Source organism: Dermochelys coriacea, chromosome 7, assembly GCF_009764565.3.
Source record: "Dermochelys coriacea isolate rDerCor1 chromosome 7, rDerCor1.pri.v4, whole genome shotgun sequence".
NCBI lineage: Eukaryota > Metazoa > Chordata > Testudines > Dermochelyidae > Dermochelys > Dermochelys coriacea.
In genome coordinates this window covers 91,292,827-91,315,184 of record NC_050074.1, presented here as the reverse complement: position 1 = coordinate 91,315,184, position 22,358 = coordinate 91,292,827, and the positions used below count along the sequence as shown (strand labels likewise).

Genomic DNA, 22,358 nt, shown 5'->3' with positions numbered 1-22,358 from the left:
CTTGGTCTCAGTAAAACCATGCTCAGTGTTTACCCATCTTCTGTCAATAACTTCATTGCAATGCATGACTAATATTGCTTAAGAAAGTTTCTCAAGTATGATCTTTAGAATCAACGTGACTTTTGAAAACAGCATTTGCAGCAATGGTGATTGTCCTGTTGCTTATGTGATTAACAAAGTATATTAAATATATAGTGTCCATTTTAGATCCAGCGGGACCAGTCCTCTGTTATGGATGATGGGTGCAGAAAACCCTAAAAGTTACATGGGTTCAAGTCCCATTCAGGGAAGAGTAAGATTTTAAGTATTTGTCAGCTAGTTTTTTCTCTTTCCCTATAATTAATGTAAATATTGTACCTGGACTCGAGGGATAAAAAGTAGACTTGATATCTTTGTGCTGAATAGCACCATTGCCATCAGTAGCGTACATGCTAGGAAACTGACCTCTCATTTCAAGGGATCAACCTGTATTTCTGGAGGGCACGGAAGATGCAAAATAAATATGTACAGTTGAATTATTTTAATAGGTAAAGAAATGTCACACTCTATCAGTATCTTTTTGTTCCATAATAACTGAAATCTTGTTTCTATTTAAAGGCTCTGAAACAGAGAGAGGCGATTTTGAAACTGATTTTGAAAAATGAAAATGTAAGTAACATATTTGTTTAAAAAAATATTTCTATGCATTATCATGGCCATGGGTGGAAACCTTCAGGGCAGTTGAAAAACATGTTTTCGAACCAACCATCTTTGACCATTGTATGGATTATAATCAGAAACATGCTGGTAGACAGTGTTTGAGTGCAGTGTATTTATGACTGGGAAGCTTCTAGATTTGGGTGTGACCTCAGATTTCAGAGGTAGAGTAGTTTAATAGATTAAGCATGAAACTGTCTTTAGAGAAATTAGATTTCTAATATCAGTTTTGACAATGTTCACTGTGGTTTAGGGCAAATTATATAATCTCTCTGTCAATGGCATTCTCTCTAGTTGAGCTGTGAAGTAGCAATGTGTGACAGTGCTGCTTTTATCTCCTGCTTGTTCATCAGGAAGAAAAAGTGTTGCCTCACATTTATCTTCAGTACTTTATATGGGGTTCATGTCACAGCCTAGAGAAGGAACAAGGAGACTTCGAACATCTGTGTATTTTTACACAATTTTACCACTGTTGCTGTTGACAAAATGTAAGGTCTGGTCCTGCCAAGCTTCTGTATGGAACTCCCTTTTAAGATAGTGGTTCTGTGCATGGAGAACTTGCAGGATTTAGATCCACCATATTAGTAATTCCTGTATTAGTTTACAAACCTTCCTAGATTAATGTCTGTACAATAAAACAAATACATTTCAGAAGTAAAACCTATTTTAAATCCAATTAATTTTAGTGGTATAATATGGGAATTGATCGCTATGAATGGCTAAGCATTAGGAAGGAAAACATTTCATGAACTGTCAAGATTGCTTGCAGGTGATAGTAAGAATATAAGGTCCTTCCAGCAAAATAAGTGAGCACTAGAGATATGAAAACAGAATTGATATTTAAAAGAAAAGTGTCAACATAAATGAGTTCTAGAGGAAGGCTGAAACTTGATGATTTTAAGTTTGATGGATTTAGTATTGGGAAATCCATAGAATTATAGACATTAGGGCTGAAAGGAATGTGATGGGTCATATCAAAGCCTCTAGACTTAGATCAGGCTAATCTTCTAGATGCAGATTGTTCCTTTTTCAGAAAATATTTTTTCCTTTTATTTGAACATGTTCCTTAATGTTGACCTTTTTTTATGTACTTGAAACATTGTAGTTTTAATTTGTCTATAAAGAAATTTAAAAAAAATTCCACTTGCTTTTCTGATGCATCTATATAAAAAGATTAGTTTCTAGAAGACACCATTTTCTGATGGAAAATATTTGTTTAAAGTTGGGAGATCCTGATTAGAACTATCAAGAGGGAGTCAAGACTCTTGGGTTGCTTTTGGGTTCTGCTTGATTTGGTGCATGAACTTAGATGAGTTATGTTGCCTCTCAGTGGTTCAGCTCTCTTATTTGTAACCTGGATATAATTCTTCACCACCTCAGAATAGCACTATTAAAATTAATTGGTTTTAATTTGATATTCTGTGATGAAAGGTGCCAACAGAAAATATTAATGTCAGTTGATTTTTCAGACTTTGTGTGTGAAGTGGCAAAAATGTTTATTAAAATGAAACGTCAATGCTAAATGTACACTTTCTAATAATGTTTGAGAAATAAATTTGTGTGTTGATAAACAAAATGTAATAAAATAAAATAATACTTATAGGCCTATGTCTAGGTCTTGTTTTGTATTATTTATACATATATAAGGACCTCAGTGCACTAAATACCTTGTAGGATCAGCCCCTTGTAAAGAAAGGCTAATGTTGGAGTGTGGGTGTAGAAGAATTGGATCACCATTTCTGTGATTCCATTGTATCCACTAGTAGTTACAGGATGTTGTCTATAGTGCTAAGTCATGTTTAACACCGAGCTGATACTTAGAACTCTTCACAGTTGTGTTCTAACATGACATAATTTGCTAGTAAAGACAAGCTCTAAAAAGTGTCATAGAAGCTCTTCAAGATTTTGTGCCAGGGAGATCCTGTCCTCTTCAGCTGTCAGTACTCTAAATTTGTATAGGAGAAATGAAGTATAATAAGGTAATTACTGCCTTCTAGTGGCTGCCAGTTTTTTAGTAACTACAAAGTTTTGTTAGTGAAACTTTAGTTTTACTAATTACCTCGTTGCTTCCCAGGTAGAAAGTAATTATTTTATGTTGTGATTATATTTTGCTAACATTTCCTTTTAGTTCCTCAAAGGCAAAACCCTAATAAAATCTAAAGACAGTAAGTCTCTATTAGTGACTTTCTTTTCTATATTTTGTAAAATATCTTACTGACTTTGAAGTTTTCATGCCCCTTTCTTTATTTTCTGGTAGGTGGACAGGCACGTGGACCTCCTGCAAATTGCTAAAGAAACAGATGGATTTTCAGGAAGTGATTTGAAAGAAATGTGTCGTGATGCAGCACTCCTGTGCGTCAGGGAATATGTTAATTCTACATGTGAAGAAAGGTGCTTCTTGTTGTTTGTATTATGGCTGCGAGACTGAGACTGAGCCCCCTTTGTGCTAGACACTCTACAAATAATTGTGTCTTCAGTTTTAATGTTAAGAAGGAGCTTTAAAAACAAAACAAATGATGGAAACCAATGGTGGTTTTTCTCTACACCAATCCTCACTCCACACACACAAATTCAGTGAATAAATCACTTCATTTTGGTTATGGATGTAATCAGAATTTTGTTGAAAATTACTTCAGTACTATTGGGAAATATTACGGTAAAAGATGAACACGCAAGATGGGGCATAACTTTATTGATTTTAATGGGACTGTTCATGTCCATAAAGTTGCACTGTGTGTAATGTTTGGAGGATCGGTCCCCGTGTGTAATCATAGGCTGTAAATGTGGCTACTTGAATTATACAGGTTCCAGTCATGCACCCCCTGCATTTCCCAAAGCGCTAAACCATACATTCTAATGTAAAGGCTCCATTGCCTCTGTTACAGAATCACTGTCCTCAAGCTTACTTTTGTATGTTCTTAAATCCAAATCCAAGGTGAGCTTGAGTGCTACATTTCATGGTTTAGTACTGAAAAGTGAACAAAAATCATTTGATGTGTTTAGTTGGAGAACTAATTCTCCATATATATCAAAACCAAAAATTAGTGAACTGTAAGTAGTCCAGAGTTTCCTTAAAAAATTACAGCTAAACATTTTATAAGAGCCAAACTAGATTGTCAAATGGGTTTCTTTCCTGTTGAATGAGTTCCTTATTTTAGTGTTCACAACTTCAGAACTTTTTTTAACAATACAGTAAGGTACCTAAAGAGGAACCCACACACCCTTGTGTTGCATAAACCTTGATCGTGTGTTACATTTGTAATTCCAGAACTTTGCAGCAAGTAATAGCTCTTGTGAACACTTCTCTCCTACCCCTGGTTAGGTCAGTTACATCCATTGATATAGCCAGCCATTACCTATTGAGTGTTCAGTAGCTTCTGGCACTTTATGTATAGCTGAAGATTATTTTACAGCATGTAAATTAGATTAATTATGTAACATATGAATCACTGTTGGGGTTTTTTTTGTTTTTTTTTAAAGCAATGATGAAGATGAAATTCGGCCAGTGCAACAGCAGGATCTGCACAGGGCAATTGAGAAGATGAGGAAGTCAAAAGATGCAACACTTCAGAATGTTTTGATGCATGTTAGTTTAGACTAAGACTAAACAGTGTGTCTGCAGTTTCTGATGTGGCCTAGTTTGGTGACTTGTGCTGTAATCAGTTAGTTAAAACGAGTGTGGGGGGAGGGAAATTCTTTCAATAAGGGAGCTAAATGTTTCATTTCTAGAGGGGTTTTTTACACTGGATTCTAAATTATTGAAATCTGGTAATTTTACAGAAATAGATGTGGTCTACAGCTCATGAAGTGGAACAATATAGTCCAGTCCAAGAGTGAATGCTTGTGTTTTGTCCAATTACCAATACATTGTAGTGGCCTTAAAGTAGGTTCTAAGGTGGTGCATGTTTTTGAGGGGAAGTGGAAAATGATTGAATACCAGTTCATGTATATATGTATGAACGTGTGTGTGTTTATATTAAGTGTATATATCCACACATTTTTTATATATAGACATAATCTGTAGATAAGTTGAATATGGAAAATCTTTTTTACTTAATTACTGAATGAAATTAAATCAGATGTATAGATTAAAAGACTCTGTTGTATTTAATGCACATTTACCTTTTTTCTTTTAGCAACTTATACAAAAGGCAGAAATTCTGTTTGAATTGAGATTTTATTTTACAACTTTGAAGTATTGGTGACTTTCACATTGATGTTTTAAGTCTACATTCAGTAGAGGTAGAAAACTAATGCATAAATGTTTGAATATTTTTCATTTTTTATGAAATCCTGCTCTTAGAGAGGAAAAATGTAAAAAAAAAAAAGCCTGAGTTGAGTGAATAACCTTGCTAACTGGTCTTTCATTAAACCCTCCATGTTCTAATTCCCTAAAAAATGTGGCTCTGATTTATTATACACTAGTCAGGGGTTCTGTTGTTATGACTTCATTTTCTTTAGAAAATATATTCTAACATCTTTACAGGATGCTATGAATTATCACAAGTTTTATTTTAACTTGGAGGGGGAAGTATATTTTGTGGTGGTTTTCTTTGTTTCTTCAAACACTAATTTGCAAAGCTGAGAAACTCTACCTGGGTCTCCCAGTCATTGTGAATTAGCAATGTTAAACTGTTGCCAACACAAACAGTAGAACAAATTTATATAAGAGATCGATAATGTAAGATGTAAAACTTTTCCAAGCTTAATATTGTTTAAACAAAGTGTACCTTCATTTTTTTTTATAGCAGCACTATGAATTGTGCACTAATTAAGTGCATATATACTTCCTAACCTAACAGCCAGGATGTTTAGACCTAAGTATGTTATGGACAACCAACATATGCTACTGATAAGAGGAAAGTTAAATAAGCACTGAAAATAAGATGAAGAAATTTGAACCAGCCATCCTAGGATATAAAGGGCTAAAAATGGAAATTCCATCAAAAGTTTATAATCACTGTATTTTATAATATGTAAAAAGTCCCTTTTCTCTGAGAACTTCTTCAGTTAACTCTGTTATATATCAGCTGTTCAAAAGATGTTACTTTGACTCAGCAACTCATTTTCCCACCCCCTCCTCTCAAAGATTGCCTTTCTCCAGCCTAATGTTGGTTTCCTTTTTGACCCTGGAAAGCTCTAGGGTAAATGCACATAGCTTTCAATCATAGTGGGAAAGGGAAATGAGATTATGTCACAGTAAAGAACATTAATGTGGGGTATTTGGCATTTTAATCTCAAGTATTTCAACTATAGAAAAATCTTAAACAATAGTTGAGGAGATCCAATAACAGAATTCTATCCTTTCTAAAAGAATTCCTCCTACAGGAAGGGGAGCTCTTCAGTCCCTAGGAAAAAAAAACAGAAGCAGCAGTGAGAGAGTTTGTAAACATCTAGAGGAGAAGCAGCAGGGATTTATAAGGAACAAATGACAGGCAAATTTAGTTCTTGAATTTTGATTAAATTTGTGGATGAGGAAAATGCAGCAGAAGTAATATAGTTTTAGTGAAGCATTAGGTACTGTGATTCTCCTCCCCACCTCCATTACCTTACATACAGTAACACTCAGCATATTAAAATTAACTTTGGTGGTTTTAGAATCAGTTCAAATTGCATTTATTATGACTGCCTATTATTAAATGTAGATAAACTTACATTAGTAATCTATTTTAGCAAAGCACTTAAATAAATACATGCTTAACCTTAAACCTCTGGGTAGTCTAAATAGGTGAGCAGTCCCATTGATTTCAATTAAAGTTAAGCACGATTATATATTTCTGCTGAACCAGGCCCTTTTGGATCCCTTTTGGACCCTTTTGTTTTCCCCTGTCCCCTGAACATGATACTACCTTGTCTGTGTGATGTTTGATTTCATTTAGGTCTCTTCCTACTCCACTCAGTAACCATCATAGCTGCAGTAGTCTGTAGCTAAAAGACTGATCAAAATAATCTAGTCTAGGAAGAAATCTTGGTGTCTTCTTTTCACAAGGACCTGGCTATTCAGTGAAGGATTCATATAGATCAGTGGTTTTCAACTTTTTTTTTTTCCCATTTGCAGATCCCTAAAAAATTTCAAATGGAGGTGTGGACCCCTTTGGAAGTCTTAAACAATCTATGGAGCCCCAGGGCTCCATCGACCACAGAGTGAAAATTGTTGATATAGATCTCTGGAGAACACCACTTGAATTGCCATTCTGCTATTTAAGATTCTCTTTCAGAGTATGCTTGAACTTCAGCTTTGTCCTCCTGTACATGGGAATAAGAATAGGGACAACAATTCACCCAGACTAGGTACACAAATAAGCAGGGGATTATAGTGCCTCAAGTGTATCAGCTCATCCTCTGAGCAGAAAGTGGTTTTCTCTTAACCGTTCACTTACCAGGACTTTTGAAAATTTAGTTCCTGTGGTTGGTGCTGAGTACTTCACCATCTGGCCATGAGCACAAATTTGCATTTAATGACCTAGAGGGGAGCCCTTCATGACTGTGGGTGGGATTTTTCCTCACCCAGCTCTGAGGGCAAAATACCACTTGAGTTCTGACTGGAGCAATTCTATGTCTGTGTGTGCCTGTTTAGGAAGAAAGTAGAGCTCTGAGATCAGAGCTTTCTCTTGTGTGGCCATGACCAATGATACTCCTGCAGCCACCATTCAGCCTTCATTAGGTGAAGCTACACACTTGCAGCTGGTCAGTTTCAGGGTAGGGGTACTTTGGGATTCCTCACCACTTCTAAACTCACACCTGCATCTGTGCATAATGCTTTCTACCATACCTGGTGGGCCAGAAAAATCTATCCTCTCCTGGCAGATGATGACCTGGCGTCACTTACATCATCACTTCCTGTCTAGGTTACCGCAATACACTGTAGCTGGCCATGAAGCTCTTAGGAAACTCCATCTAGCACACAGTGGTACAGGGCATCTCCTCAGTAATCCTGGCTATTCTAAGCCCATCAAACCTGGCCTCTGCTCTCTACAGTGGCTTCCCATAAAATATTAAGTTGAAGGTTTTAGTCCTTTTCTTCAATATACTCAGTATCTTGGGCCTGGATATCTAAAGGTACCCAAAGCTTCAGGAGAACTGTAGTCTACAACTGTTCCTTGGCCATAATGGAGTTGTCCACCATAAGGGTAAAGTTCATGCATGCAGGAGACCAAACTTTCTCAGGGGCCAGTCCTAGACTAGAATGAACTTTCATAAATGATCATCACAAACCTCACCACGGCAAGGTGCACTACTTCAAGCTACCTTCTTTGACGTGCCTCCTGTTACACACACTAATGTGAATATTAAAAAGGGTAAAACGTTAAAACAAAGTGCCATAACACTACACTGCACACACAATTTTGCCCAACTGCTCGGTACAGGATGAGTGAGAACAAAGCACATGTGACAGATATTGGTTACATTATTTAACTTATTACAGAAAGGTGCTTGGAACAACGAGGAGGGTGGTATAAGACCCTCACTTGAATCCAAGTTATTTGATTCCTTCACCTTGGTGCTAGCAATTTTTTTTCACATCAGCCACTTCTACAAGAAGGGAGTGAAGATTTCCACTGCTCCATTTTATTCCTGCTTTATAGGGAAGTGGATCCCAGCATCATGTAGGTGCTCGCAGGTTAGAGTCTGAAAACTGAGCAAACCAGATAACCCCAAATTGCTTTTTATATCTGATGTGGGGTTGATGTAGTTGGTAATTAAGAAGTTGGAAATAGTGTGGCCTATGTGTGGGATATTTTTTAAATGAAATGCCTGCATACCTATGTTAATCCTCATGCCAGAACCATGCTATAAGAAGGCATGGATAGTTCAGGAAACTGGCTGTAACAGGTTCTGCTGGTATTGATCCAATAAGTTTCTAGCATTGTTTCAGTGGCTACTCTCCCATGCTTGCCAAACCCCTGGAGATTAGAAGGCCAGGAGTAGCATGGCAGTGGAGAACTCATGTAAATTTAATGCTGACAGTCTGCATTCCCTTATAGGTAAGTTTCGGTATGAATACATTTTAGAAAGCAAAAAATGGTTGTAAAAAAAAATCCACAAAATGACAAGCAAATATTTAGACATAGAAATATATATTTGTACTAAAAGTGAATGTTTAATAACAGTATCAAGTTCAGAATATATTATGAATCATGAGATGCATCAGTCAAGGCACAAATTCCAATCTTGTCTTTAATAAATATACTATAAAAATATTAGCGAATGGACTCAAAAAATTATTCCTTTAAAATAGTGTAGTAAATTGTTTTGCTGTAACCATTTGGGTTTACTGCTTTTTCACAGACCACTTCTTTGTTTTAAAGTTAAAAAAAAATGCAACACCACTATTTAAAATATCAAATATTCATTAAAAGTCAGTTTTACTTTAGTATTTCAGGTCCCTGCCAGAGGGCCTAACTATAAAAGGCACTATTGTTTAATATATTTTTAGCTTCCTGTGTTACATTTGTAGCATTTAATTTCTTGAGGTATAATGCAACTTTTGGTTCCTTACTCTAGATTTTTAAAAGCAAGAAGAAGCTGGAAATATTTGAAAAATAAAATGTTTTAAAATAACATTTTGAATTGCTTCTGTAATTATGTGCATTGCACAATGGGCACAGCAAAATAATTTCACTTAATTATATATTTTACTAAACTAAATTACAAGCAGAAGCATGATTGTTTTACTATCTATAGATCTTTTTATAATTAAAACTGCAAAATGAGAAAAATGCTATTAATTACATTTTCAACACCTTTTAACCAGTTTTTGGACATCCATTAAAGTATTCTGAGATAGATAGATATATAAATAAATCTGCAAGATCAGAGACTGAAATCACTCACATTAATTCCTACAATAACTGTGTATATTTTTCCTAGAAAATGAATCACTATATCATGTTCATGGAGGTAATAAGCTCCTACAAGTCTCCAGTAAATATCAACCATTATTTCAACAGCTCATATGCTTTCTTCTTCCTAGAAGATCATGAAAGTAGATAGAACTGCTCCAAAGCCTAAGTCAACAGATTTGGGCCTATTTGAGCCACTAGGGAAGTACAGTAACTCCTCACTTAACATTGTAAGTTAAGTATGTTCCTGAAAAATGTGACTTTAAGTGAAACAATGTTAAGCAAATCCAGTTTCCCCATAAGAATTAATGTAAATAGGGGGGATAGTTCCAAGGATTTTTTTTTTTTGCCAGACAGACTATATACACACACACACGTACAGTATAAGTTTTAAACAAACAATTTAATATTGTACACAGCAATGATTGTGAAGCTTGGTTGAGGTGGTGGAGTCAGAGGGTGGGATATTGCCTTACTGCTAAATGATGAACTAGCAATTGGCTGAGCCCTCAAGGGTTAAACCATTGTTGTTAATGTAGCCTCACACTCTACAAGGTAGCACAAATGGAGGGAGGGGAGACAGCATAGCAGACAGAGACACACCCTGTGTGTGAGAGAGAGAGATGCACATTGCCCCTTTAAGTATGCTGACACCACTCTTAAGTGCACTACCTTGTTAAGTTAATCAGCAAGCTGAGACCACAGCAGCTGCTGCCAGGAAGCTTCCTCCATCCTGAGCCCTGTTGTGTGTCCCCCCCCACTCAATGGAGATGGGGTAGTGGGGTGCAGGAGCAGGGGGACACCCTGACATTAGCCGCCCCTTCCTCCCCACCAGTAAGCAGGAGTCCCTGGAGAGCAGCTCCAAGGCAGAGGGCAGGAGCAGCACATGACAGTGCGGGGAGGGACAGCTGAACTGCCCAGCAATTGATAGCCTGCTGGGCAGCTGCCACACAGGGAATTTAGGGGAGTGGGGAGCTGCTGGGGGGCTGCCGGTCCACCCTGATTCCAAGCCCCCACCAGCTAGCTCCAATGGGGCTGCTCTTCCTGCCAGCAGTGGACAAAGCAGGTGGCTGCCAAACAACATTAAAAGGGAGCATTGCACAACTTTAAACGAGCATGTTCCCTAATTAATCAGCAATGTAACAATGATAACCAGGATGACTTTAAGTGAGGATTTTCAGAGTAGCAGCTGTGTTAGTCTGTATTCGCAAAAAGAAAAGGAGTACCCGTGGCACCTTAGAGACTAACAAATTTATTAGAGCATAAGCTTTCGTGAGCTACAGCTCACTTCATCGGATGCATTTGGTGGAGTTACTGTAGTGAGTTACAAAGTCTAGGCCTGGGTCCCTACACAGACAACCTGCTAACAGTTCCTTCTCTTCTAGACTGAGGGGTCTCCAGTGTACACAATGCCTCTGTTGACTACAAATATGGCAGGTGCAGGGAAGATGAAAGCCAACAACCTCAACATTACCCAAAAACACAATGGCAGCTAATGCAGATTGGAAGACTAGTATAGTGTGTGCATAGTGAGAGCCACATCCTGCACCAGCTTATGTTTCCAGATGGATTTGTGGTGCAGCTCTCAGAAGAGTTCACTTTAGTAATCACAAGGTGGCAAACAAGAAGTGATCACAAAAGCCAGACCCATGTCCAAAAGAAACTGTTGCACCCTCCTGGCCAGATACAGATGGGGGAAAAAACCATTGACATCCCAGTCCAATAGCACCTGGAGATCCAAGCCCCCAGATTACCACCTGAAGCAACAACAGGCAACACACACATTCTCCATTAAGGAGGCATGTACAATTCACCATATTTTCCCATCTGCCATTTGCATTACTGTTTTTTCTAGATAGAGCTTCAGCCAGCTGTTCCTCACCCACGCCCCAATCTCTGGCAGACAGTGATAAAACGAATGGGTCTTATTTTTTTTCCTCTTTAGAACAGCAGTAAGCTGCAACATGATGGGCATTAATAGGCTGTTGATCCATGACTTTTGTACACTATGGGCATGAAACTGATGGGAGAGTGTCTTCTTCCATAATCTGTTAATGCACGGCCTGGGGGGGTTTACTGCAGTTACAGTAAATATGCATAATTTGAAAAACAAATGTTTAAAGCTAATCTTTCAGAAGGACAAAGTGTGTGTGTCGGGGTGGGGGGGACGACTATCCTTCCTATATGGAAAGCATAAGCAAGGGAACATGTGTTAAACACTACATCTAACATTTTTTACTGTATAGCAAAATCAATTTTTCTAGCTCTCTCAATGACACCTTTCCCAAACCTCCTGGAGCCAAAATGGCCTTTCCGAAACAGGTTGTGGCCAGTTTATTTCCTTTTTCTATTGGAAACTGGAAGCATTATATTTGGACTAAATTAGCTTTTATAATAGAAAAGAGGGTAGAAAGTGGCCAGAAAGAGGCGCTAGCTTGACATTCTAGGGTGTGAAGAGACTATTTTAAACTGTCCCCACCTAAACTTGGCCTCCTTATTCAATAAGCTGAACTCAGATCCTGATTCTCAAATCACATACACCAGCGTAAATCAGAAATAACTCCACTCTGGTCAGTGGAATTACACTGGTATAAAACAGATGAAGTGAGGGTAGTCTAAGGGCTTCATGCATCTCTTCGTACAGCTTCCTGCAGTCAAAGCAGGCCAGCTCTCCTGCAGTTCTAGGTGGGGAGGGAAAGTGCCACTGTGAGCCCTCAATGCAGGACTCAAAAGTTAAAGCACCACTTCTCCCAACCTCACCATGGCACTCAAGCTGGGCTGCTTTAATTTTTGTCTTTTATGTAGAAAGCTAAACTTGGAGCTGCAATAAAGCTTAGTTCAGTTTCTTGACTGAAAAGTCCAAGTTTAAGTAGGAGGCATTAGAAAGAGAGCGGTGTGTGGTGGACAACAGAAACCCATATATGTGCTAAAGAAAATCCTTCTGCCCACTGCAGAAGATGGGCTTCTTAAGGAATAAGGGAAGTATATTAAATCATTTCTTTCCTATTTCCGGTTTGTAACTGATTTAAAGAGCATAAGGGATATGTAACTACATCATGGCTATAAGGTCAAACTGTGTTCCTTTGGGGATTGGTGTACCACTATGTCATCACTAAAGATGTCCAACTGGTCAATCCTAATATGGCTTTGGACAATCATCCAAATAAATAACAGACTGGCTGCTGCTCCCTTTGAGGTTGAAAGGAAAATTCCCAATAATTTAGAGGGAGAAGGGCCAGGCCCAAAATACATACATTCAAAAACAATTTGGCCCTATTAGAAAATGTTCTATCCTATCATTAGGATATTGAAAATGCAAACTAAGTGATCTGTAATACAGTAAATCAATCAATCAATCGCTCACTCTTAATACCCATATTTCTGAGGAAAAGTAGAATTAATATTTTTTTCCAGTGATTTGTAGTATTCAGTTAAGACTTTCCAAGCTTTTGGGGCCATGAACCCATCAGGTGGATTTTTGCCTTCTTGAGCAAGCTTTCTCATGCGCGTTCCAGAGATGAAGTCAAATTCATCGTGCCTACCACAGAACAGATATATGGATGAAATCAGTAAATTTAGTCTCCTTAAGTGCATCAAAGTCAAATCTTTTCAAATTTATTTTTTTCTGCTATCCTCAGAATTTAATCTGAAAATTGCGATGTCTTCACTAACTCTGTAAGCACTAATGACACAAATCTTTATCTACATGTGCAAATTTATCAGCAGCAATAAGAAGCAATGGCACCTCTATTAAAAGGACCTCTATTTTCACTATTACATTATATTATTAAATATAAAATACTTTTCTAAAATAAGGAGAAGTATTTCTTCTGTTTCCTAAATGTTGTTGTTTCTTAATCTTTTTGGTGAAGATCAAGCATAGCGTTAATTTCATATGCGCTAACTCCTTCATCTGGGTGTTGTGTCCTGTGCTGGTAGGCAAACAGACTCCTTCACATAGGTGTTTTCATCCCTTAGTTCTCTTATTTCATTTACAGCCAAGTTATCTAAAATACTACAAAACTTTTCCTTTCTTCTGCTAAACTTCAACCCTTAAGAAATCCTTTAAATATTAAATATTATTTAAATATAATATGGGCTACTTTAAAGCAGATCATCATTCACTGTGTTACCTTTCTGGATCGTAAAAAATCATGGCCTTTTTTACTTTATTGTATGCTGCAACTCTGAAGGGAATGATTTCCACAGAGGCCAAGCCTGGTGCCATGCTAAGGACCTTCCCTCCTTGTGTGGGCTCATATAAGTCTTTCTTGGTCTCTGGATGGGGCATGCCTGCAGGGTCTCGGCCCACAATGTAGAAATTTGCTCCAGCAATCATTCGAGCCCTACAGTGCCACTGAACCTGTGAAGGTGCAACACAAATACAATTATTTAAATGCAGGCCGACACTTGACATAGCATGTCAATATTTTTGTCTTGCTTTAATAAAAAATGTTTAAAAGCTAGGCAATGTCTTTATTTGGACAAGCATGAAAAGAATGACACTCTTCAGCAGGCTATTTGTTGTTTCTGGTTATAGATTTACCCACTTCACTTTCATCTACCACTGCTTTCACTTCCTCTACTTAAATAAAATGAAACAGGTCTAAAATTAAATTTCTGCAAAGGATGCATCTAGTGGAAATTGTACAGAGAGAAACTGATTTTGTTCTGTTTTTTTACGGCTGTAAGAGTACATGAGATCATTTGCAAAAAAGAAAAGAAGTACTTTTGGCACCTTAGAGACTAACAAATTTATTTGAGCATAAGCTTTCGTGAGCTACAGCTCACTTCATCCGATGCATTCGGTGGAAAATGCATTCCACTGAATGCATCTGATGAAGTGAGCTGTAGCTCACGAAAACTTATGCTCAAATAAATTTGTTAGTCTCTAAGGTGCCACAAGTACTCCTTTTCTTTTTTGCAAACACAGACTAACACGGCTGCTACTCTGAAACCTGAGATCATTTGTTCTTTCTCTGTCTGATCACAGAACTCCTTAAATGAAATGATGCCTGAAAACTGAGAGGCCATAACTGAAAAAGGCTGAAGAGTGAACACTTTACAAATCTCTTTATTTACTAATAGTTGAATATATGCCATAACTTAAGTATGGCTGGCTGGATAATTGGGGCCTCTTGTGAAATGGGAAAGACTAGGGCATCCTTAATTACTTTAATATTAATTCCTCTCTCTATTGGGACCACCAAGAACTGACTGCCATAGTCCTGATTACATGTGAGAGTTGCCCCAGCCTCTCCAGGAGGCCAGACAGATCATCCCAGCCAGGCCTAGAATCCCAGAGGTGCAAAGGTAAAGTAAAGCCACCTTTGCATCTCAGACCTCTCTTGAGTTCTCTCTCCTGCAAGGGGCAGCACAGAATGTGGCTGGATATATATACACTCTCTGTGCCTCACAATCTGTACACAGTCTCTGCTCAGCTACATTCCCTTCCCTTTTGTCACCCTCTCAATATTTAAATAGAAATTGAGACAGTCCATCTTCAGTAAAAAATGTATAACCACCAAATGTCCTGCACCCCTGGGGTGCTGTGTAAATAATGCTAGTATTACTGAAATTACTAGTTAAAAAGGCTAAGTAATTCTCCCAGAAATAAATTACTATTCCTTTCTCTCAGGATTTATATAATATTGTAGTTCTATTTCCTAGTTATTTAATAGCCACGAGACACAAACTTTTGTAAAAGCTCACGTGAAAGGAAGAGGCTGAAGGTTCCTACACTGCAGTCAAGTGACTGCCCAGCTGAGACAGGTATATGCTGCACGAGCAGATGAAACTGTGAGGAAAGTTCTGATTCCTTCGTGCTTTTATCCTAACCTCCACACTTGCCTACCTCAGGATATTTATTCCTTAGCTTTAGGGAAAGAATTACTGGGGAAAATTGAAATAATGAGTGTCCATGACCAGAAACTCCCAAAGGAGTGGAAATTAATAAGGAGTCAAAAGCCAAGTTATCCATTACATCTCCACCATGCCTTGTGTAGCCTTCACCTTCAGCACAGGCTGGTTCTATAAGCAGTCACTGCCAACGTGGACCACTCAGGAGATAGTGCCACGGGTTTATCTATAGCAGTTCCACTGCCTCCAAATAAAGTGTCCAGCACAAAATGAGTAGAGAGGGGAAGCAGGAAGGGAAGGCAGATAGACTGAGTGGTGGGCACTACAAAGTAAAGAATTTACACCCTGCAAGCAGGTAGGAATGAGAACAGACCTACTGGGGGAATTCAGATGGCTCAGGGTAGAAGGAGGGAAAACTCATGGGAGACTTAACAAGTTGCCAGTACTTATGGAGGCCTAGATGGCAGACCTTGGTATTTCTGTGAGGTCTAGCCTTTTTAAAATTTGAACCCCTGGTTAATGTGATGATACAACAAAGGTGCATTCATGTGGTGAACAGTGAAGGAAATATGTAAACATATTGTACGACTATTAAAAAGTCCCTCTTTCACTGATGCTTTGGGAGATAGCACAGGTTCTCAAAGATGAGTGAGACAGTTTTATCATTTAGGAAGTCTGCTTTTAGATTACTTTGGTAAAAAGTTGTATTTATATTTGTATCAAATTCAGCTACAACATAGACCAGCACAAGTGGGGAAAAATGTAAGTAACTATATAAAAATGATTGCCAGAAACATAGCTCAATAAAAATGGCTCTTATGTACTCCCTGTTTTTCAGTCATGTGTGTTTAGGTTATGCCGAGAACCAAGATTACCAGGTTGAAGACCCAGTACAGCAAAATCTAATCTGATGATGTATGAAGCAAAATTTACAGCTAGACTTTTTCAGATATTGGTCTGATCTTTTAATCCTGTCAATTAGCAAATTTTATCGACTTGTACTGTAAGCAGAGTTGATATGGAAGCTACTGATGAAGAATGAATAGGGTACCTCAGATGTCACTTTCTATGTCAGTTCTCTGAATAAAGCCATATTTATGGATTTAAAATTCTGTGAATACTTCAAGGTGTTGGTTGTTACTTAAGAAATACATTACCTCTGTTGGACCAGCATACAACATGGGAGAGGGGAAGATTGCAACAATAGTTGACTTTGGGTCTAGGATATGTTCCTCAAGCACGGCTGCATGCTGCTTCATTCGCCACGCTAGTGGCACATCATCCTCTTTGGTCCAGCCTCCCAGAGGGTGAAGCAGAAGCACAGGATGTTTATAACCCCTTTCCAGCAGATGGCTTTTGGTGTCCTGCATGAGCAGAGCATGACCATTGTGGACTGGGTTGCGCAGCTGAAATGCGAATACAGTATCTAAGAAAGAAAGATTCAGAACAGTGTCATAAGTCTGATAAGATGATTAACAACGGCACTAACCTGAACACCTAACAGGAAGTACATTTATACACTATGTAAGTCATGAACATCAAATTGTGACAACCTCTACTGTTTAAGTTCCCTGATATTATTATTTGTATGAATGATCTGTATTACCATAGTGCCTAGGAGCCCTAGTTATGGACCAGGATCCCATTGTGCTAGGTGCTGCACAAACACAGAAGAAAACAAAATAAGCAACTTTATCTTCACATGGGAATGGTTGCTACAATATTTAAATTAAATATGTATTATTCCTCTTAAATGCTCTGTGAAATCTTTTCATTGTGCACATTTTCTCTGAGGTTGATCTTGGTTATATCATCCTTCTGTGGCCAATGTATTTTTCACCTTCTCATTAGAAAGTGTATTTCCAATCATCCTCTAAACTTCACTTCTGAAAATATTTGTTTGTTTTCAAAGTTCAATAAAATGCTTAGGGAGTTTGGAAAAATCTACAATAAAAGAACCCTCTGCCTTCTAAAACAAGGTCAAATGTGTTATGCAGAGTTGTAGGTGACTTGTGGAACTTCTCTCCCCAGTGTGGACATGTTTTGGTGATTGGTCCCAGGATAAAAGCCCAAGATATGCACCTTAAGAAACTTAAACCTGCCTTCACCAATCAAAGACACACCATCAGAAAAGTAGATTGCATCATGAAACAGGCCACCCAAATACCCCAAGAGAACCTGCTTCAATAAAGAGAAAAAAAAACTCCCCTAACCACACACCCCAACTTGTCACTTGGTACCCCCACACTGGGAACTGTACCCCACACTGTAATTAAACAATTACAACCCACACTTGATGGGGACTACATCCTGAAAAATGTTTCCTGAGCCTCCTCTTTGGGCCTTCAAACAACCCCCCAACCTCAACAAGCATTTCATAAAATGCAAGTTCCCCACCAACCAGGACACAACCCAAAGCAGCACCACACCCTGCCGAACAACAGATGCAAAACCTGCTGACATATCTTCACTGCTATGATGATCGATCTCCACCGCCCCCCGCAACACACCTTTCAAGTTCCGTGGGTTCTACACATGCATATCACAACACGTGATGTGCCTCATCCATTGAACTAAATGCCCCAATAATAACTATGTGGGTAAAATGAGACGAACACTATGCTCTCAAATGAACTCACACAGAAAAATGTTAAAAGACAAAAACACTATCACTCAGGGGTGAACTCTTTCCACAAAATGATCACTCCATATCTGCCCTCTCAAATCTGCCCAACACTTTCAAAAGATGAGTCTGGGAGCCTAAATAATTTTGGTAAACACTAAAAATCACAGACTGAAGAGAGACACCAGATTTATGGTTTATTACAACCATCTGTAACCTACTAATCCCTATTTTTTGTCCAATGACTACAGAGGTGTTAATGGGCCACTTCATCTTGAATGGCCCCTTAGGATATGTGTTAACTACTTATGCTAAATAATCTGTTCCACCTTGTATTTAGCTGTGACACTCTGAGTATATCTACACTGCAATTAAAAACCCACAGCTGGCCCATTCCAGTTGACTCTGGCTCGCGGGCTTGGACAAGGGCTGTTTAATTGTGATGTGGGTGTTTGGGTTTGGGCTACAGCTCAGGCTCTAGGACCCTGCGAGGTGGGAGAGTTCCAGAACTCAGGCTGCAGCCCGAGCCTGAACATCTACACTGCAATTAAACAGCCCTATGAGCCCGACTCAGTCATACACTGTAGACATATTCTCTGAGTAACCTTTCCCAGACCTGATGAAGAGCTCTGTGTAAAAGAGCTTGTCTCTTACACTAACAGAAGTTGGTCCAATAAAGACATTACCTCACCCATCTAGTCTCTCTAATGTTGGTGAAGCCTTCCAGGAACTAACACACTGGAGCTTCAATATAGCAACACTCTTCATCTGCCCAGAAAGTCCTGTCTTGTGGGTATCACAGGTTCCATCCGCTCACCCTTTTTACTTGGGGGGGGCAACAGATCCCAGTGGCAGGAAGAAAGTGGGGTTAGCTGTTATGGTGCTCCCTGTTTAACTAGGGAGGCACGTATAGGGGAAAATCAGACTGAATTTGGTACAAATAGCATGCCTCTCCATGACAAGCCTGTGATTTCCAGTGAAGCTTCAACTATATAGTACTAATATACTCAAATTATTATTCATATTAATAAGAATATTTTCTATCTATACTATGATGAGAAAACTGCAAAGCCCTTGAAGTTAATTATTAGACACAGAAATTTAGCAGCGAAGACTAAACCAAGTCTTATATTTAGATCTACAATATTATTTCATTTTTGGGCTAATCATAAAGAGAACTATTAACTATTCTGTGACGAGTTGGATCACAGAAACCCCTTGGGAGTTGCCACAAGATGTGCCAAGACTACTTCAGCTCCTGCTTTCCTGCCCTGTCATCTTAGGACTTCAGTGTCCTACCTAGTTTGAGGCAGACCCGCTAGCCTGCTGCAAACCCAGACCCAGGTCTGAACCACGTCCCCTAACAACTGTAGGCTTAATTGAAAGCAACTTAAGAAGTGTTCCTGCCTTTAACACTCAGATGCCCAACTCTCAATGGGGTCCAAACCCCAAATAAATCCATTTTACCCTGTATAAAGCTTATACAATGTAAAATCATAAATTGTTCACCCTCTATAACACTGATAGAAAGATATGCACAAATGTTTGCACCTTCCCCTCCCCCGGTATTAATACATATTCTGGGTTAATTAATAAATAAAAAGTGATTTTATACAGAAAGTAGGATTTAAGTGGTTCCAAGTAGTAACTGACAGAAAAATGTGAATTACCAAGCAAAATAAAATAAAACACGCAAGTCTAAGTCTAGTACAGTAATAAAACTGAATACAGAAAATCTCACCCTTAGAGATGTTTCAATAATTTTCTTTCACAGACTGGACACCTTCCTAGTCTGGGCACAATCCTTTCCCCTGGTACAGCCCTTGTTCCAGCTCAGGTGGTAGCTAGGGGATTCCTCATGATTCCTCCTGCCCCTTTGTTCTGTTCCACCCACTTATATATCTTTTGCATGAGGCGGGAATCCTTTGTCCCTCTGGGCTCCCACCCCTCCTTCTCAATGGAAGGACACCAGGTTAAAGATGGATTCCAGTTCAGGAGACATAATCACATGTCACTGTAAAACCCCAAGCCTTCATTCCTCCCAGCCTGACTCACAGGAAGGCCTGTCTGCAAACAGAGCCATTCACAGTCAATTGTCCTGGTTGATGGGAACCATTAAGATTCCAAACCATCATTAACGGCCCACGCTTTGCATAACTACAACAGGATCTCAGATTTATATTTCATATTTGTAGTTTCAGATACAAGAGTGATACATTTATACAAATAGGATGACCACACTCAGTAGATTATAAGCTTTGTAATGATACCTTACAAGAGACCTTTTGCATGAAGCATATTCCAGTTACATTATATTCACACTTATTAGCATATTTTTATAAAATCATTTAGAACGCAACCTCACATATTCACATACTTTTTGATCAACCTCAGCAAAATAATTCAATGCTAGAAGTCTGTGAAATGTCTAATTTTCACATCACACACGTGCAACAGGAACAGATCTATTAGAATTTTTTCAGGTAGTTTGCATGCTGAAAATTACCTAGCAGGAAATGATCTAGTTTCAGCTCCACTTTACTGTAGTTAGTCGTGTGTTATTTGTCTCAAAGTGAGGATCTTTTAGAGGGAGACAAAGGATAATTAGGCACTAGACCACCTGAGATTGTGAAGAGGGTATAATATCACAGTCATATGCTCACCAGCATTCATTTCTTTAAACTTCTGTCTGAGCTCCAGTGGTGTCAAGCGGTATTGGTCCAGTCCATCATTCCATTTTATTTTCTCTAACACAAGAAGATCACCACCAGCCAACCAATCCCCACTTTCCATCACCATCTATAAATCATAAATATACACACATATACATATATTAGTCACAGGATATCTGCTAAATACTAAAACATTTGTATTAATTTTATCTTTCATTAAATGCCTCCACAGAACAACTATCAGTGGCTGCATCTAACCTAAGTGTTTCTCTCCTTGAAATGCAGGGCTAGAGGGGACCTTGCCAGGTCATCTAGGCTGAGGTAGGACCAAGTATACGAACAAGTGATTGTCTAACCTGTTCTTAAAAACCTCCAGAACGATGGGGATTCCACCACCTCCCTTTGACGTTTAGTTCAGTGTTTAACTATCCATATAGTTAGAAAGTTTTTCCTAATATTTAACCTAAATCTCCCTTGCTGCAGAGTAAGTCCATTATATCTTGTCCTACCTTGAGTGGAGATGGAAAACAATTGAATAAGTCCTCTTTATAACAACTCTAAACATATTTAAAGGCTAATCAGGTCCCCTTCTTCTCTGCCCCTAATCCAAAACTTCTTTTCTCAAGACTAAACATGTCCAGTTTTTTTTAACCTTTCCTCAGAGGTCAGGTTTTCTAAACCTTTTATCATTTTTGTTGCTCTCCTCTGGACTCTCTCTAATTTGTCCACATCTTTCTTAAAGTGTGGAGCCCAGGCTGGACACAGTAGTGCAGGTGAGGCCTCACCAGGACTGAGCAGAGCAGGACAATTACTGCCTGTGCCTTACATACAACACTCTTGTTAACAGAACTCAGCATATTAGACTTTTTTACAATTGCATCACATTGTTGGCTCATATTCAATTTGTAATTCTCTTCAACCCCCAGATCTTTTTCAGCAGTACTACTGCCTAGCCTGTTATTTTACTATTTTGTAGTTGTGCATTTGATTTTTCCTTCCAAGTGAAGTACTTTCCCGAGGCCTAGTCTACACTAGGAAATTAGGCTGGTATAACTATGTTGCTCAGGGCTGTGAAAAAGCCACACCTCTGAGCAATGCAGTTAAATCAGCCTAATCCCCAGTTTAGACAGTGCTAGGTCGATAGGAGAATTCTCCCATACTAGCTACCACCTCTTGGAGAAGTAGATTACCTATACCGACGGGAGAACCCCTCCTGTCAGAGTAGGCAGCATCTTCACTGAAGCTATACAGTGGTGCAGGTGCAATGGTACAGGTGTGTTGGCTGCAGTGTTTTCAATATAGACAAGCCCTAAATTTCATCTTCTTGATTTCAGACCAAATTTTCCAATTTGTCAAAGTTGTTTTGAATTCTAATTCTGTCCTCCAAAGTGCTTGCAACCCCTCCCAGTTTGGTGTAATCTGTGGATTTCATAACATACTCTACACTTCATTATCCAAGCCATTAATGGAAATATAGTAACTCCTCATTTAACAACATTATATGTTCCTGAAAAATGCGACTAAGCGAAACAATGTTAAGTGAATCCAATTTTTCCATAAGAATTAATGTAAATGGCGGAGGGTTAGGTTCCAGGGAAATTTTTTTTTTTGCCAGACAAAAGACTACACACACACACACGTATAAGTTTTAAACAAACAATTTAA

General features: G+C 38.6%; 2 protein-coding genes across 8 annotated transcripts in view; one reads left to right on the top strand and one right to left on the bottom strand.

The window, feature by feature from the left end:
• ATAD1 (ATPase family AAA domain containing 1) overlaps positions 1-4,790 on the top strand; it is a 53,369-nt gene extending 48,579 nt beyond the window's left edge. For all 7 annotated transcript variants that reach the window (XM_043519127.1, XM_038410646.2, XM_038410644.2 and 4 more), the window contains 3 exons: positions 598-648; positions 2,954-3,087; positions 4,177-4,790. In XM_043519127.1, coding sequence (XP_043375062.1) covers positions 598-648; positions 2,954-3,087; positions 4,177-4,297 — 306 coding nt within the window. In that variant the 3' untranslated portion in view covers positions 4,298-4,790. The remainder of the gene's footprint in view (positions 1-597; positions 649-2,953; positions 3,088-4,176) is intronic.
• Positions 4,791-11,980: 7,190 nt separating this feature from the next.
• Positions 11,981-22,358, bottom strand: part of PAPSS2 (3'-phosphoadenosine 5'-phosphosulfate synthase 2) — a 38,743-nt gene continuing 28,365 nt past the window's right edge. Inside the window, exons 9-12 of the mRNA XM_043519370.1 lie at positions 20,685-20,820; positions 16,556-16,824; positions 13,673-13,902; positions 11,981-13,077 (exon numbers count right to left, since the gene is read on the bottom strand). Of these exons, the coding sequence (XP_043375305.1) occupies positions 12,906-13,077; positions 13,673-13,902; positions 16,556-16,824; positions 20,685-20,820 (807 nt within the window). The 3' untranslated portion in view covers positions 11,981-12,905. The remainder of the gene's footprint in view (positions 13,078-13,672; positions 13,903-16,555; positions 16,825-20,684; positions 20,821-22,358) is intronic.